This window comes from Schistocerca americana, chromosome 7, assembly GCF_021461395.2.
Source record: "Schistocerca americana isolate TAMUIC-IGC-003095 chromosome 7, iqSchAmer2.1, whole genome shotgun sequence".
NCBI classification, from domain to species: domain Eukaryota; kingdom Metazoa; phylum Arthropoda; class Insecta; order Orthoptera; family Acrididae; genus Schistocerca; species Schistocerca americana.
Window position 1 is genome coordinate 9,170,001 of NC_060125.1, and position 17,883 is coordinate 9,187,883.

The 17,883-nt window shown below is 38.8% G+C and overlaps 1 protein-coding gene across 1 annotated transcript in view; it reads left to right on the top strand.

Annotated features, from left to right (window-relative positions):
- The window catches only part of LOC124622215 (molybdenum cofactor biosynthesis protein 1-like), a 77,562-nt gene that overhangs the window by 10,203 nt on the left and 49,476 nt on the right, over positions 1-17,883 (top strand). The window contains exon 2 of the mRNA XM_047147863.1: positions 6,666-6,892. Within this exon, the coding sequence (XP_047003819.1) occupies positions 6,666-6,892 (227 nt within the window). The remainder of the gene's footprint in view (positions 1-6,665; positions 6,893-17,883) is intronic.

Below are 17,883 nucleotides of genomic sequence, written 5' to 3' on the forward strand. Positions count from 1 at the left end.
TTTTTTTTTTTAAAAAAAAAAAAGAAAGATCCTTTGTAATTTGGGTGAGTTTATGTTCAATCCTTGCACCCAATTTACTCTTTCATCTACCTACTTTTTTTCTCGTCTAGCAGAACGATATTTATGACCGTTGCTTAATACCTGTTTGTATCACTTACACTGCTGGTATTTATGAATTCTTTAGCATTTGACTCCGGAAAGACCATTTTTCTTTGTAGTGAGGTCTTGCCAACAGCAAATTTTCTGGATGGAAAGTTGCCAATCTGCTCATATACTTTAAAATTTAAAAGTAAATCTAGCAATGCTAGAATGTATACAAAATACTGATATACCCATTAACAAGTTGTTGTTTAAAGATTCGCGACTTTTAAAACTTACGTAGATTATCTTTTTCATGATAGAACTTTACATAAGAAGTTATTAAGAACATTGTGAATATCACATGATGAACAATTGAATGACTAAAGCAGTGTTATCAACCCTCATTCATTGACACATGTAATAAATTCATCGAGGCAGTGAAGTCCAGAGCTGTTGTAAAAATTTCTGAAATTAAAAGTATATATTACCTAATGAAGGTAGTATTTTGGGGTGAAAGAGCACAATAATTACTATTTTTGGAATGTAATAATTCACTATGGCTTCATTTTAATTCTAATAAGTTTCACACTGTAATGAAACATTGTCTAAATGCCTCTCTCTCTCTCTCTCTCTCTCTCTCATTTGTTATAACTTACCGCTGTTATTTTGTATTTGTATTGCAGTCATTACATTAAAATTGGCTATATTGATTCTGCAATTTATACTATTATGTTATTGCTAAGAATTGATTTAAAGAATAAACGTATATATTTATTTGTAAGATTTTGTAAATTTATACCACTGGAACTCTTTCAAAATATTTGATTGCGTAATACTGCCAATAAATACAATGACTTTCTTTCTTCTGTTTATGATTGTAATAGATGTTGGACACTTTGATTCCAAGTATGTTATACAGAAACGCAGTGATTTTTTACAAAAGGCAAAACTATGTGTTCGAAGAATTGTGGAGAGGAGGGTACGTGATGTATTTTAAGTAGGTTATAAAGAGTAACTATAACAACAAAAACAATAAATTATTGATAAAATTATTTAATTGAATAGATAATAAATCTACTCACCAAGTGGCAGCAGAACATACACATAAAAGACTGTTGTGATTGGCAAGCTTTCGGAGCCAGTGGCTCCTCCAGACAGAAGCATTGAAGGGGAAGAAAGAAGGGTAAAGGAAAAGGCCTGGAGAGTTCCAGCAAAAGGTGTAGATTTTGGGAAAGTCACCCAGAACTGCGGATCAGGCGAAAAATAGAAACGACACATGTCATATACCAGCTATTATGTAAACACTGTTCAGCTTTCTACATCTGCATGACTACCACCAAATTATTAGTTATGATAAATGGGCATAGGCATAGTGTATATACTGGAAACTCACAATATCCTGTTGCAGGGCATGCTCTACAACATGGCATACGTGACCTCGACACTTGTTTCACCACACATGCCACCTGGATTCTTCCGCCAGACACCAGTTTCTCAGAACTCCGGAGGTGGGAACTAGCACTACAACGTGTCCTCACCACCCACCTCGCCTTAATTTACGTTAATTTCTGCTGTCTCAGCCTTTCTTCACTGTAATTACTCTTTGCTTCACTCTGTTTTAGCTTTCTACATCTTTCATTGTCTTTCCCATCTATTTTCACTACCCCGTCCCGCAGCTGTTGTACACAATACGCTTAGCTTCTCACTCTTATTAACTCATGTACAGTTTTAGTAGTAATCTCTGTCTTGCATATTACCCTGTCTTCCACCTTTATGCTCTCAGGTTTCCGAATATTGCCCGATGCAGTCCCCAACAATTAGTCTTTCCTTCTCATCCTGTACGGTAAGTCACCCATGACCCACGGTTCTGGGTAACTTTCCCAAAATCTACCCCTTTTCTTAGACCTCTCCAGTCCTTTTCCTTCACCCTTCTTGCTTCCCCTGCAACCCTTTAGCCTGAAGAAGGAGTCACTGGCTCCAAATGCTTGCCTATCACAACAGTCTTTTATGTGTGTGTTCTGCCACTGCTTGGCGAGTAGATTTTTTATCTATCCAATTAAATAATTTTATAAAGAGTATCTGTGTGTGATGTTTTTATTGGTATACAACTTGTTATAAACAAAACTTATTTTTACCATTTAATATGTTTCCAGATATTTACCAGTGGGAAAGATGAAATTGGGTTGATTGTACTTGGTTCTGACAAGACACAGACTCTACTTGATTACCCAAATGTGAGTGTGGAATTTCCTCTTGCACTGCCTACATGGCAGATGATATCCTTTGTGGAGAAATCTTTACATGAAAGGGAAATAAAAACAGATTGGATAGATGGTGTTGTTGTTGGCATGCAAGTCTTGAAAAATGAGCTAGAGTAAGTATTTAAAGCTGTCTGTTTTTTGACATTCCTGGAACATGTTCCAGAATGTGTGTTACACAAATCACAGCGACATAGTTGTGACTTTATAAATTTGAATCAATATGTTTTTGTAATGAAAAGGAAACAGAAGGCACAATACCTGCAGAAATAGGAAATTTTTTTGTGTGATTTTACTGTATGAATGTTTTTTACAGTTTTTCAGCTCAATAATTAAGGAGGTATTGATACAAGGCTTTGCCAAAAATCAATCTGTCACCTACAATTCCAGCCCTGTCACTGGCATTCCCTATCCCCACAACATGACTGGGCCACCATGAAAGCAGCCACATCATTGTCAAATTCACTGAAACTACTGCATACCAATTTACTTGAGTATGGCTGCTGTTGTGGTCTTCAGTTTGGTTTAAGCACTGCGTCAATACCTTCTCTTCATAGCACTCGGAGGTCGCGATCTGCGACTGTTTTTACAAATGGCAAGATAACTTTTCCTCTAGTTGCTTGTTTTTCAGTGAAAGATGCAAATATTTTAGAATGTTGTGCCTTATGTATATCTGTTAGAATAGCCACAAGGTCTGAAAGTTATTTTCAAATGATTGAGCTCTTCTACAGAGTATTGAAATTCACAGATTCTTCCAACCTGGTCCACCAATGTCTTACATACTCCTCTTCCTCCATGGATTGTTTCCAGCATTTGGAGATGAAACATTAGGCAGCAAAACGTGCCTTATAACCAAAATCTAATGAACATATAATTAAATTAACCAAAGATGTAATGTTGCACTCTCAGGTAAGACTGATCTTGAATGCAAAGCCTAAGTGGAAATTAAATGTACGCTGCAACATTCATCACACTTTTTGTTATTGAAATTATTTACAGTGCCATAGGGAGAACTGAGTTCATGTGTTTTGTAGAGTCAGATACACGCTATGGCGCAGGGTGCTGTCCGTTATTCTCCTGACTATGATGTGCAGGAATGGTAGTCTTCCTTCTTCTTTGGTCTCCATAGTGAATTTGATTTTGTGGCGTGTGGAGTTCAGATGTACAAAGAAGTCAAGAAGTTTGTCTCTTCCATGAGGCCAGATGACAAGTGTCTTATCCACATAACAGAAGAAGAAGAAGAAGAAGAAGAAGAAGAAGAAGGATTTCCATTTGGATGACATCAGGGCCTCTTCCTCGAAGTGCACCGTAAATATATTCACAATCTCTGGTCAGAGTGGGCTGCCTATTGCGACTCCATCTGTTTGCGGGAGGGGGGTGTGCCACGAGTCAGTGAAGTGGGAAAGCTGACCAAGTAATATGTGTGACGTGTCATACCTCGACCGATATTGAGAACAGAATAAAAAATTCAGAGGCATTACTTTTCAGCACTCCCATGCATATTCTGTATGCAAGATAAGCTTATGGAGCAGGTTTCTCATTCAGAAATTCTATTTCGGTGTTGATTGTTTACACGAAGACCGTGTTAAGCGTAATGGAAGAAGGAGAAATGTTTATCAGCATTCCAGATTTGGCAGTGGCAGGCTCATGGTCTGCTGAGGCTCTGGTTTATTGTTTCAATATATTGCTGCTTGCATTGCTCAGCATCTCATTTTGTGCGAACATAGAATAGGTAGGTTCAGGAGGGCCATGCTAAATGCCTTGCAGGGCCTCAGTAGTGCCACCCAACTAGCACCTGAGAGGGCAGACAAGTGTTTGCTCATGCGTACGTGATCCTGCAGTGAAGTTGTGTACATTTAGTCAGGAAGTGGGCTTGTATACAGTGAGACAAGTATCCACACAGACAATGTGATGGCATCTGGAGCAGCACAGACTGTCAAGCCCTTAATGCAGCTCTAGAGAGAGGTGAACTGACAGCGGTGCAACTAACAACAATGCCAGACACAGGAATGGCACTGTGTCATCGTATCAGATGAGTCTCGGTTCTGTAACATCGTCACAATTGATGTACTTGTGTGTGGAGGCTCTGATGCCAACAGACCTGGCCAGATTGTACCTGTCATTCCCATGCGGGTCCAGCATGTGATGTGATGGTATGGGGTGCAACTGGATACATATCACAACCTCTGGTTCACATAGCCAGTAATTTGGACAGCAGCCATTGCATTTGTGTTTTGTTAAGGCCTATCGCTGTGCCCTATTTTCAAGGGCTCCATGATGTTATCTTTTAACAAGATAATGCAAGACTACACATCACCTGAGCTGTACTGAGCTACCTCGATACAGAGAGTGTTCCACTGTTGCCATATCCAGCATTTTCTTCAAATCTGTCACCTGTGGAGAACGTCTGTACACAGGATGCCAAGAGATGGGTATGCCACCAGTCGCCAGCCACCAGTCGCCAACCACTACAGTTGATGAACTCCGACATATGACATACAGTTGAGTAGCATGAATTAATGTACCCATGGCTGTAATCCAACCTCGATTTGATATCCAGTGTGATGAGAGCTGTTCTGCTGTTCCAGTTTCAATACTGAAATTCATATATTATTTTTATGCTATCCTTACCAGATTGGACTGTGGTGTCATACAGCATAAAATATCTTACAACGTGTTGAATCAGTGATGAGAAGTGTAGAACAGCCAGCAGGGGAAAGATGTTGGCAATGAGACAGCTTTTATGTAGAACAGCAGTACAGTGTTTTACAGTGCATAATGCTTCCTCAGATTGAGAACAAAATGTGCGGTTTGCTGTCATCCATTTTCACAACATAGCCTTGAAAAATAATGTTGACATTACTGTGCATTTCACTCTGAGGCATATTGCACTCTGAGAATGTTCATCGAATTCAGTTACTTTGTATTATATTTCAGTAACAGTGACATAATAGCAAATTGGACTGTATGAGTTTTTATGGATTTTTTTTCCAGAGACACACTACCATTTCTTCAGATTTATTTAATTTGGGTATAAATCCTTTCCAGCATATATGCTGTACACAAAATGTTGAACATAAAATATAGCTATCTGCTGATTTAACATCTTGCTGAGTATACCAGTACAATGTTTTGTTGTAACAAATAGTTCAATGTATTTTACACACTTATAAACTTATTTATACAGTTATAGTAATTTATACCATTACATTAATGTTGTACCTTAATGTTCTGGAAGACGATATTATAAGGAACCTCATACTTTTCCTGGATAATAGAGTTGTCTATAATGAATTATTGCCTGAAAAAGATCTGTACAAATTTGAGTCAGATCATAACATTTCAAATTGGTCCAAAGATGGGCAACTGAGTTTAAGTTTTCAGAAATGTAAATTGGAGCACATCACAAAACAAATAAAAGACAGTATTGTATGACTACATTATCAAATAATCACAGTTTTAATTGGTCAACTCATACAAATATCTGGATGAAATGAAATGGTGACATAGACTCACTTGTAGGCAAAGCAGAATGCAGACTTCAATTCGTTGGTAAGATACTGGAAAATGCAATCAGTCGATAGAGGACATTGCTTACAAAATACTTGTGTGGCCCATTCTAGAATATTGCTTAAGTATGACCCATAACAAATAAGGCTAATGGCAGACATTGAATGTATACAAAATAGTGTAGCATGATTGATCATAGATTTATTTGATGCATGGGAGAGCATCAAGAAGCTACTAAAAATTGGAAATGCCAGACAAGTGAAGATAGACGCCAAATATATGACAAAACCCAACTTATGAAATTTCAGGAACATGTATTAAGCGAGGTATTTAGGGATTATACAATAACCACATATGTATCACTCCTATAGGGACCATGAAGGCAAGATTAATTACAGCATGCACAGAACCATTTAAAGAATCATTCTTCCCACACTCCACATGAGCACTGAATGGGGAAAAACCATAATGTGTGGTACAACAATGTACTTTGTCGGACAAACCCACAGTGGTTTATACAGTGTGCATGGAGACATGGAATCAGTTGACAGTAGTGGTAATGGTTCATATTGATTCCCATTTCTCTGTTGCAGTAGGTGATCTTATGCCTCTAATTATTTTTTCATTGCTATCTTAACTTGCATTCTTCAATTCAGTTTATTAACCCTTCTTATCTCTTTGTATTAGGGCAAATGTACAGTTAACTTTTAAGGAATTTGTATTTTCAATTTATCAACTGGAGTTTTGTTTCATATGCAGCAGAAATGTTACAAATTATTTGTTTCAGTTTGTTTAGAATAATTTGCTGTTTCACAGGTGCCCTGAAGAAAATAAAAGATCTCGAAAGTGTCTTAATGACAACCGATGGCCTCATATTGACAAGACAGCTGGTTGCCTTGCAGAGGGCAGGGCTTGATGGTCTGAACATCTGCTTAGACACCCTGCAGTCCCAATGCTACAACCAGATCACGAGGAGGAAAGGCTGGGAGCATGCCATGGCTGGCATAGATCTAGCCTTGCAACTTGAATACGACCCTGTGAAGGTATTACTAGTGCAGTTGTCATTGCATGCAGGCTTTCATAAGCAAGAGATATAAATCTGTTGTTAAGAATATCAATACAAGAATCACCATTTTAAAGCAGTACGCCCTCACCCTCGACTCCATCCCCGCTCCCACCCTCACCCCTGTCTCCACACTGCAGCTGAAAGTGAAGGAAGGTATATTAAGACAGAAGAAGTAAATTTTAGCTGAAGATGCTAACAGTTTCGTAGTTTATACAACATAAAAAAGTATGCCTTGCAAGTTTACCAATTAAATATCTTATATTTTCCTCCCAAGAGAGTCTTATGAGACTCAAGATCTTTACAGTTTCTCTTTTTTTCTTTTGTGTCTTTAGTTTAAAATAAGTTTCCTCTATTGTGGTGTTGTTTTGAAAAAAATACTCAATTGTTTGGAAAAATTATTCTTAATTCTGTAGTCACACTTTTGTTGTGTCTAAGTACTACTGGTTTCAGTAGCGAGTACCAGCATCAGTTCATCTTATTATCAAAAATTTCTTTGCAAAATAAAAGTTGACCACTGTGGCCGAGCGGTTCTAGGCACTTCAGTCCAGAACCATGCTGCTGCTGCTACGGTCGCAGGTTCGAATCCTGCCTCAGGCAGGGATGTCCTTAGGTTAGTTAGGTTTAAGTACTTCTATGTCTGGGGGACTGATGACCTCAGATGTTAAGTCCCATAGTGCTTAGAGCCATTTGAACCATTTTGCAAAATAAAAAGCTTCTGTACAACTGCAAACTAGACATACCATTTTCAGGGTGCAGTTCACACATATTGAAAGCACAACAGTGACCTTTACTTTTAGTAGATAAGACACCTACTGGGGTAAGTGACTTGATGAATGCACACAAGAAGTTGTCATTTATTCCGTATGTAGCTGCCATGCAGAATCATATTTTGTATTAGTTGGTCCTTACTCTTCCAAAAGGTTAAACCTTGTCTCTGCAGCCACAGCTTCCTCTCTTCAGCAGTTGTTTTCATCTCCATGTGTGAAGAAAATCCCATTCATTGATCATATTGTTTAAGTAGGATGTTCTCAGTCATCCCCTTGTTTTCTTACCTATGATCTTGCCTTCAGAAATGTTTTTTAAAAGATTATCATCTCCAGTTAAGTGTCCAGTGTATTTTGCTTTGCTCTGGCCTATAACTTTCAGTGGTTCCTTCTTCTCTCCTATTTCCTTTAATTTTTCTGTCAATGCAGCTAGTTCTTGTACTTCTCCTCCAGAACCACATTTCAGCAGGTTTGAGGTGAGCTTCCTTTGGCTTTTCTAATGTACAGATTTTGCATCTGTGTGTCATAACACTCCACACAAAGGTCTTTACAAATATTTTCTTAATGTGGGAGCTGATATGTTTATTCAGTTGCAGCTTCTTCTTATTTTGGAAGGAACTCTTCACCTGTGCTATTCTTTTCTTGAATGCCTTGAAATATTGATTGTTTTCTTGCAAAATGCTACTGAGATAGTGAATTTCAGTTCCTTTCTTGAGTTGCTCATTGCCTGTTCTTGCGTCAGTCCTGCCTCCACCTCCTTTCTTGTCTGTAGCCATAACTTTTGTCTTCTTTGTATTCATTTTTAGCTTTAGTTTTACCATTTCTTGATTTAAGGCCTGAAACATTTTATTTAGTTCCTACTCTGATTTACTATTGTGATGTCGTCAATCTGCAGTGTATATGCATGCAATTAAGTCTCCATATCGACATCATGCTCCAAAAACCACCTAACTGTGTGTGACAGGGGGTACGTCTCATGCCACCAACTGACCCCCTCTGCCTTGTTCCACTTGTGAACAGTGTTTGGGAAGAATGACTGTCAGTATGCTTCTGTATTATCTCTAACTTCTCAAATTTTCTTCTCGTGATCATTTCGTGAATTGTATATGAGAGAAACTATTATGTTGTCAGACTCTTCTCGGAAACTACTCTCTCGAAACATGGGTAGTAAATCTTTCCGTGATGCACAACTGCTCTCTTATGGCATCTACCACTGGAGTTGCTGAGCATCTCTGTAATGATCTCACAGTGACTAAATGATCCTGTGACAAAACACTCCGCACTTCATTGGATCTTCTTTCTCTCTTCTGTCAGTCGTACTGGGTAAGGACACAGGGGTAATTTACATTCACTTAAGATTCTTCCTGTGGATGTTAGTCTGGCATCTGCTTTTCTATTGCTGTTTTGTGTGATCATTCCACTTTAAGGTTGCTCTGAATAGTTACTTCTAGATATTTTATGGTAGATTCTGTTTCCAGCAATTTGTCATTAATAGTGTAGTTGTACAGTATTGGATTTCTTTTCCTGTGTGTGTGTGTGTGTGTGTGTGTGTGTGTGTGTGTGTGTGTGTGTGATATGTTACATTTATTTATGTGCAGGGTCAACTGCCAGAGCCTGCATCATTCACCAATCCTTTGCAGGTCATTGTGCAAATTGATACTGTCTTCTGTTGTTGACACTTTCTTATGGACAAGTGTAATACCTGTGAACAATATTAAGGAGCCTCTGACACTTTCTACTGGATCATTTATATACATTGTAAATGTAATGGCCCTATCACATTTCCTTGGAGTATTCCAGAAATTACCTTTTGATTCTTGTCATCTTTTCTTTGTTGTTGTTATTACTTCCTTGATGAACATATTAAGGAAGTAAGGTGATAGAAGGCACCCGTCTCTCACTGCCCTTCTGGTTTTCCTTCTTTCATATCCGGTTCAGTACTCTGACTTTTGTATATACTCAAAATTAATCATCTGTCCTTCCAGTTTGGACATTACTTTAAGGAATGATGATATAATGGTAATCTGTTTATTAAACAATATTTTAATGATACACTATGCTTTCTGATCATATAGTGGCTTGATGATGGAATTTGATACTGAAATTAGTAATCATTAGACAAAATAAAAGTGAAGCTATAATAAAAGAAAGTAATATTTTGGATCATGTCAGTCGTTGTTCCAAACAACTGCACGTCAGGAATAGGTTCAAATGGCTCTGAGCACTATGCAACTTAACTTCTGAGGTCATCAGTCGCCTAGAACTTAGAACTAATTAAACCTAACTAACCTAAGGACATCACACACATCCATGCCCGAGGCAGGATTCGAACCTGCGAACGTAGCGGTCACTCGGTTCCAGACTGTAGCGCCTAGAACCGCACGGCCACTCCGGCTGCCTAGGAATAGGTACTAAATTATTTGTCCGCTGATGACCTCACAGCTTAGAACACTAAAACACAAATGTTAATTGTTTGTTATGTGCCCTGGTAGAGTGTACAACTGTTTACAGTTCACGATTGGTTGTTGGAGCTTGGGCGTTACTCACATAGTGTATTTGGTGCATGGTGCAGAAAAAGGCAGTGTCCAGAAAAGTAAACAAATGTAAAGGCAAAAGTTTCATGACAGGATGTTGTGTCACCATACTTGGAAGACAATTATAGCCAAAGACAGAAATTTAAAAGAAACTGGCTCATTTGAGCTGTGGAGACCTAGTCGAGGATTCTCAGTAGATAATTGTTAGCACAGTAGAATTTATAAAGAGACAATGTCAGTTCGTGTGAGGGAAGGTTGATTGGTAAGTACCTATCAGCTTTCTCATAAAACTCACAATTTGAAGAATACACATCAAGGAAAAGGTAGAAGTCCAACAGTGTCAAATCTAGACAATAATATCGATCATCCAACAGTTTTGCAAAATCCCCAGTTGTACTTACTTTACTTACTTACTTACTAACTTACTCAGATTTGCTGTGTACCATACAAGGAACTGGTTTCCACTAGTTCACTCGATCAGCTGCCAAGTTCTCACCTTCCTCCAAGTTTGTGTCCATGCATTGAAGATTCATTGCAAAAGTTCCAGGTGTTAAAAGGTCTTCCTGTACATCTGTATCTGTCCATTGATTTCCACAACAGTGTTGATTTTGGGATTCTTCCACCTTACATGTGTAGAACATAACCTGCAATCTTCAGTCTTCTTTCAACAATAATTTTGTGCAGGCTGTGTAGACCTCGTATTCTCAGCACTACATCATTTGTAACTTGGTTGGGTTAACATCTTCAGAATTCATCTCTAGCATTGTTGGTGAAAAATATGGAGACTGTGTGCTGATTTTACTGACATTTTCCAAGTCTCACAAATATAAACAATAAAGGAGTACACTCAAAGCTTTGTTGACATATTACAGACCTAATTGCCATATGGACTGATTTTCCAGTTCTGCTGGTGATTTCTGCATCTGTGACCTCATTATTACATATAAAGCTACCGAGATACGGCAATCTGTCAACATCTTGTAGTATCTTCTATTGCACTGTAATCGGGGAAGAGACGAGTAATTTCCACTTACTTTGCACATTCTGTTTGCCTTATCTCTATTAATTTTCAGCTGTACACAATAGGGCATTTAATGAGAAAGCAGATAAAAATTAACTTGATGCCTTCCAAGGTGACGGTCTCTACTAAGTCTCTACTCCTTCAAGTCTGACTATGTAAGTGTAGACCAGAGATGGTTTAAATTCAGAGAAATAGTATCGACATCAATTAAGAGATATATACCAAATAAATTGAATGGATACCAAATAAATTAAAAGGGTGGTGCACAAAATATGTCAAAACTCAGCTGCAGAAGCAATGAAAAAAAGCATGTCAAAATTTAAAAGAATGCAAAATCTCCAAGATTAGCGATGTTTTACTGAAGCTCGAAACTTAGGGTGGGTTTCAGTGGAAGATGTGTTTAATAATTCCCATAGTGAAACTTCGTTTTGAAATCTGGAAGAAAATCCAAAGAGTTTCTGGTTGAATGTATAGTACACCAATGGCAAGACACAACCAATACCTTCACTGCGCAATAGCTGTGGTAATGTTACTGATGACAGTGCTACTAAAGCAGAGTTACTAAACACGGATTTCTGAAATTTCTTCACCAAAGACAACAAAGTAAATATTGCAGTATTCAAATCAAGAACAACTGCAACTGTGAGTAACTTAGTAGTAGCTCTCCTCAGTGTCATAAACAATTTATGTTTCTTTCAGAGAATGTTGATACAATAGCTCCATTAGAAATCATATATAGCCGCTCATTTGATAAAGATCCATACCTAGAGACTGAAAAGTTGCTCAGGTCACACCAATGCTCAAGAAAGAAAAGAGGAGTAATCTACTAAATAACAGACTCATATCACTAATGTTGATTTGCATTAGGATTTTGGAACATATATTGTGTTTGAATATTTTGAATTATCTCAAAGGTAATGATTCATTGATAAATAGCTAAGATAGATTCAGAAATATCGACCTTTTAAAACACAGCTAGCTCTTTAGTCACACAAAGTAATAAGTGCTGTCGACTGGGGATCTCAAATTGATTCCATATTTGTAGATTTCCAGAAGACTTTTTGAAACAGTTCCTCACAAGCATTTTCTAATCATATTGTGTGCCTATGGAGTATTGTCTGAGTTGTACAACTGGATGTGTGGTTTCCTGTCAGAAAGGTCACAGTTCATAGTAATTGATGGAAAATCGTCAAGTAAAAAAGAAGTGATATCTGACATTCCTCAAGGAAGTGTTATAGACCACCTGCTGTTGCCGATCTACATTAACAATTTAAGAGAGAATCTGAGCAGTCCTCTTAGATGATGCTATCATTTACAGTCTCGCAAATCATTTACTGTCTTGTAAAGTGATCAGATGATCAAAATGAACTGCAAAATGATTTAGGCTACCTATCCATATGATGCAAAAAGTGGTAACTGACCTTAAATAATAAAAATTTTTATGTCATCTGCACGAGTAGTAAAAGGCATCTACTAAATTTTGTTTACATGATAATTCACACAGATCTAAAGGCTGTGAAGTCTACTGAATACTTAGGAATTACATTTACAAATAACTTAAATTGGAATGCTCACATAGATAATGCGGTGGCAAAGCAAACAAAAGACTGTGATTTAATAGTAAAACATTTAGAAGATTAGGATTACTAAAGAGACTATCTACAACTATACTTGTCTGTCCTCTTTTGGAGTATTCTGCATGGTGTGGGATCCTTACCAGATAGGACTGACAGAGGACATCATTTAAAAGTTCAAAGAAAGGCAGCTCATTTTGTATTATTGGGAAACAGGAAAGTGCATGCCACAGATATCACATGTGAATTGGGGTGGCAGTCATTAAAGCAAAAGCATTTTGCTGGAGCAGGTTCTTAAAATTTCAATCATCAACTTTCTCCTCTGAATGTGAAAATATTTTGTTAGAGCCCTCTTACATAGGGAGAAATGATCATTGTAATGAAATAAGAGAAATCAGAGCTTGTACGGAAATATTGAAGTGTTTGTTTTTCCTCAAATGCTGTAGGGGAGTGGAATGGTAGATAAATAGGTTGAGGGTGGTTCTCTGAACCCTCTGCCAGCATTTAATTGTGAATTACAGACTAGTCATGCAGATATAGATAATGTAGATAGACTTTCAATATTGTGCACCGATTCTCTAATTTTATACATTGCTCAAATACTTTCGTGGCGCTTTGGAGTGACCCCTTTAAAATAACAATTTACCAGTCTTCTTAATATGTATTTTGGTAACGAGGTTGATAAGAAGTTACAACAATACTCTCTTATTACTCCCCAGTTTTGGGTTTTATTAATGAACAAAGTCGCCGCAGTGTTCCATAACAATTACGGGTTGAAGTTTCCTGCTGATGGAACCAATATGATTTTCTGTGTTTCTGAGCATACAGGTTGTGTACGCTGTTTGGAGTCTGGTGTATGCTGAATCAAATGTTTTTATTGTTGTGATCTTCCATCTGAAGATTGGTTTCATGGAGTTGCCCATGCTAGCCTATCCTGTGTGACCCTCTTCACCTCTGCGTAACTACTACAGCGTACAATAACTTGAACTTGCTTACTGCAGTCAGTTTTTGGTCTCCTACAGTTGTTACCCCCATTATATTCACAGATGACCACATATTGTGGAAATTGCATATTGTAATGTAGGATGCAATAATAACGTACGGAAAGTTTCTGTTGAAAATTACGAATTATTTAGGAATAAAGCAGATGGCTCACCAAAAGGCAGAAGCACTGTCTCATTGATAGGCACACGAACAATAGGTTTGTAGAATGAGATTGTCACTGTGCAGTGGAGTGTGCACTGATATGAAACTTCGTGGCAGATTAAAAGTGTGTGCCGGACTAAGAGTCAAACTCGGGACCTTTGCCTTTTGTGGGCAAGTGCTCTACCATCTGAGCTATCCATGCATGACTCACGACCCGTACTCACAGCTTTACTTCCACCAGTACCTCGTCTTCTACCTTCCAAGCTAAAAGGTACGTTGCTTGGCGAGCTTCCAGAATGCACTTTCTTTTTCTAGCTGTAGGGAAAACATGCGCGTGCGTGCACACACACACACACACACACACACACACACACACACACACACACACACACACACACTCACTCACATGCGCATGCATGTCTCCTTATGTTGTGGTCTCTCAACTGCCAGCTCTTTACTGGCCCATGGTGAGTGTTCTGGAGTGAGGTGGGGCTTTAGAGTGGGGTAGGATGGGGTGGGTTGAGGCAATGTGAGGGATGGAGAGAGATGGGAGGGGTTTGGAGGGCAGCATTTAGTGGCTCGTGGGAGAGTGGGGAGCCATCTGTGGGCTAGCTAGGGGTGCTGGTAGAGGGGTCAGGCGACAGACAGCTGGGCACTCATAGACTAGGGTGTGACGTGAGATAACAGCACACAACTACCTGATTGCTAAGGGGGGAGAGGGGGGGGGGAGGGAGGGGGGCAGGGGCGTGTGTTTGTGGGGGGGGGGGGGGGGGGGGCAGGGGGGCTGGTAGTTAACTTGGATTTAGGCCAGGAAGCAAAGGATGTGCTGTAAGTATGGCTACGAAAGTTGAGTATTCTTAAATAAGATCAGCTGGTGGCAATGTATTGGAAAGTAACTGGCACACAAAGTGCAATTTTGGCTCCTTTTTCTTTGTGAATTTTAAATAGTCTGCAGAGCAAATTGAATTAGGAGGATCAGGCATTTGTGTGGATCTAGGAAAGTAAATTGTAGAGCCAGATAAAAGGCGCGCAAGACAGGAGGGGTACTACTGCTCATCACTGCTGTATCGTGCTACTAGTACATGTCAGTGTGAGTGCACCGAGAGTGGTGTTGCCGTACATGCGTCTTTAAATTGGTCACCCACTGATCATTGCAGGCTGGCTGCTGGATTCTGTCTCTGGGAGCCAAGCGTGTGGCGCGGTCGCTGCCATGCCATCTGCTGGTGACTCGCACATGTATTAGTGTGGAACAGTGCTGACTGATTCTCTGTGTGATTCTAGTTTGTAATGTGCACATCAGTGTTCTGTGTCTTGTTGAGTCCTTAGAGGCATATTGTTCGGAGGTTATTATTAAAGCCATATTTGTGCGACTTGGATCACACTTCAGTATTACTTGGTTATTACATCACCACAAACATATGGACCGGGAATGTACATGCTTTGACAGTTTGCTACGTCTCTCTCTTCTAGGACTGACATGGTAGCTGCCTTGCATTTCTTAATGACTCTGACCTTGTCAACCACAAACCGAATCTTAGTACAGTCATGATTTCCCTGAAGAGATTACATGACAGCAGAGACTTGTAAAATTGTGTTACCCATTTCTCTAGCCAGTGAAGATTCATTCTGTACCTTCAGATACAGTGTCATGTAGGAGTAGAACAGCAAGAAATACGTAGCTCCTCTAACCGTAATGACAGTTTATCACCTCCCAACACTACATGTGCCAATGTTTCAGTGCATTTTTGAATATGTTTGTTAACAGATTCATCAACACAACAAAGATTTACGATCTCAGTAGCATCTTATTTCTTAACTCATACTTTACTATTCATCAGAATCTTCATCGCTGCTCTTTGATTCGTCAGAGCTCCCTGCCGTACTTTGTTTTATTTCATAGTCAGAATTAGGTGAAATACCACCTACCGTATTTACTCAAATCTAAGCTGCACTCAAACCTGAAAAATGAGACTCGAAATAAAGGAAGGAAAAAAAAAAAATTCCCGAATCTAAGCCGCACCTGAAATTTGAGACTCGAAGTTCAAGGGGAGAGAAAAGTTTTAGGCCGCACCTCCAAATCGAAACAAAGTCGGTCCATTGTAATATGAGACACAATTTAGGTCGAATGAATGATGATACAGCTACAGTAGTTTGGTTCGAGTCGTAAGCTTAGCACTTAAGCTTTACCAGGTAGCCTTTGCTATGCGTCAGGCCCTCCGTCCGTATTTATACTGGTACCCTTCCTTTTTCACGTGCTTCGTCTGGTTTGAATCAATTGCTTATTTTGCTTTGATCTGATAAGTGCCGTTTTCCTTGTTATAGGCGTTTATGTCACTCTAAGCTGAAAATACATTACTGTACTGTGTCATGCATTGTTTGTCGCATTCTGATAGTGCGTGTTTGCGGCCTGTCGTCGCTCGCGGATTGGCTTGCTTTTATGCACGCTACCACCGCCTACAATTAAAAAAAAAAAAAAAAAGAGAGAGAAATCATCTCATTAGCGAAACAATGGCAAGAGACTATTTGTTGTTACTTACACTGCTGCTTTCTTAAATAATGATCAACAAGAACCAAATAATAGACTGCATATGATAGAACATGTTCTGAACGAGAGTTAGGCGAAAATTTATCTCCGTTTGAAAATCTTTGCGGCCGCTTCTTTAGTACATCAAATTCTGCACAGAAATTAGAGTCATCTTAGATTTAAAAATCTAGTCAGTTGCCGTGCTTCAGTTCTGACTGTATCACTATTAGGCATAAGAATAATATGAATATAAACATGACACGATACGTATATTCTTCCACATTTGCTGTTGTCTCACTCTAGTTTCGTAGTTTATTAGGCAGACAGGATTTAAATAAGATAGCAGCAAACACGAAAGAATACGTGGCAACATGTTTATATTCGTATTACTCTTATGATGAAGAGAATACTGCATGTGATTCACATTTCATCAGGTTCCTATAAGCAACCATCTCTTCTCACAGGTAGGAAAAAATTCAGAACGTAGAGTTGGCCATATTGACAAACATCCGAAACAGTCTTGCCAGTCGGATTTTCGTAATACATTGAAGTTCTGCTACATTCGAAGATGAACAATACGGAATTTATATTTACTTCGTTGGATAATGTATGAAAATCGTCTTCCACCTTTTTTTTTTAATTTATTTACTGACGCAGAGGTTTTGGCGCCAGTATTTATCTTTGTGCCTACGAAGCATGCCTGTGTAGCGCTACATATATTCGACGGCAAAAGTTAGTTGTGGCAGCACCTACCGACATTTTTCAGAACTTCCACTTGCTTTGCACTCGATTCTAAGCCGCAGGCGGTTTTTTGGATTACAAAAACCGGAAAAAATGCGGCTTACATTTGAGTAAATATGGTACATCCTCTCCTTTGGATTCAACTTCTTAAGTATTATCTTTCAAGTCAACACCTGCTAATCTGTGAGACCGAAATGATGAGCCATACTACTCTATTTCACTGTGCCTGTTTGTTTCATTTGTATAACATTTTATTCCATCATAGATGCTGCACTTACAGTTTCATATATGCATTGCAGCAGCAGACACAATAAAAGTAGCAATCAGCAGTGCTTAGTTTGTGAATGGGTAAAAAATATGCCGTTGTCCCAGTTCCACATATCCCCAAAATTTGATTCTGTCAAATTCTGTACTCTCTGAAATCAAATGTTTAATCCAAAGATGAAAGTGAACAAGTTTGATGCAGTATTGCTAATATTGTTTATTACTCATCTTGCTGGATGAAGTGCATACTGTGTCCTTTCTGAAAGGTTTGCAGAAGTAATGCACATACCAGTTTTCTAAAAACTTACATTGAGATTGTGCTCTCCTTCCTCTTGTACAAATTAGTAGAGCCCTTCGGATTACTCCACAATATGCCTCTTGGCAAGGTGGTAACGACAGT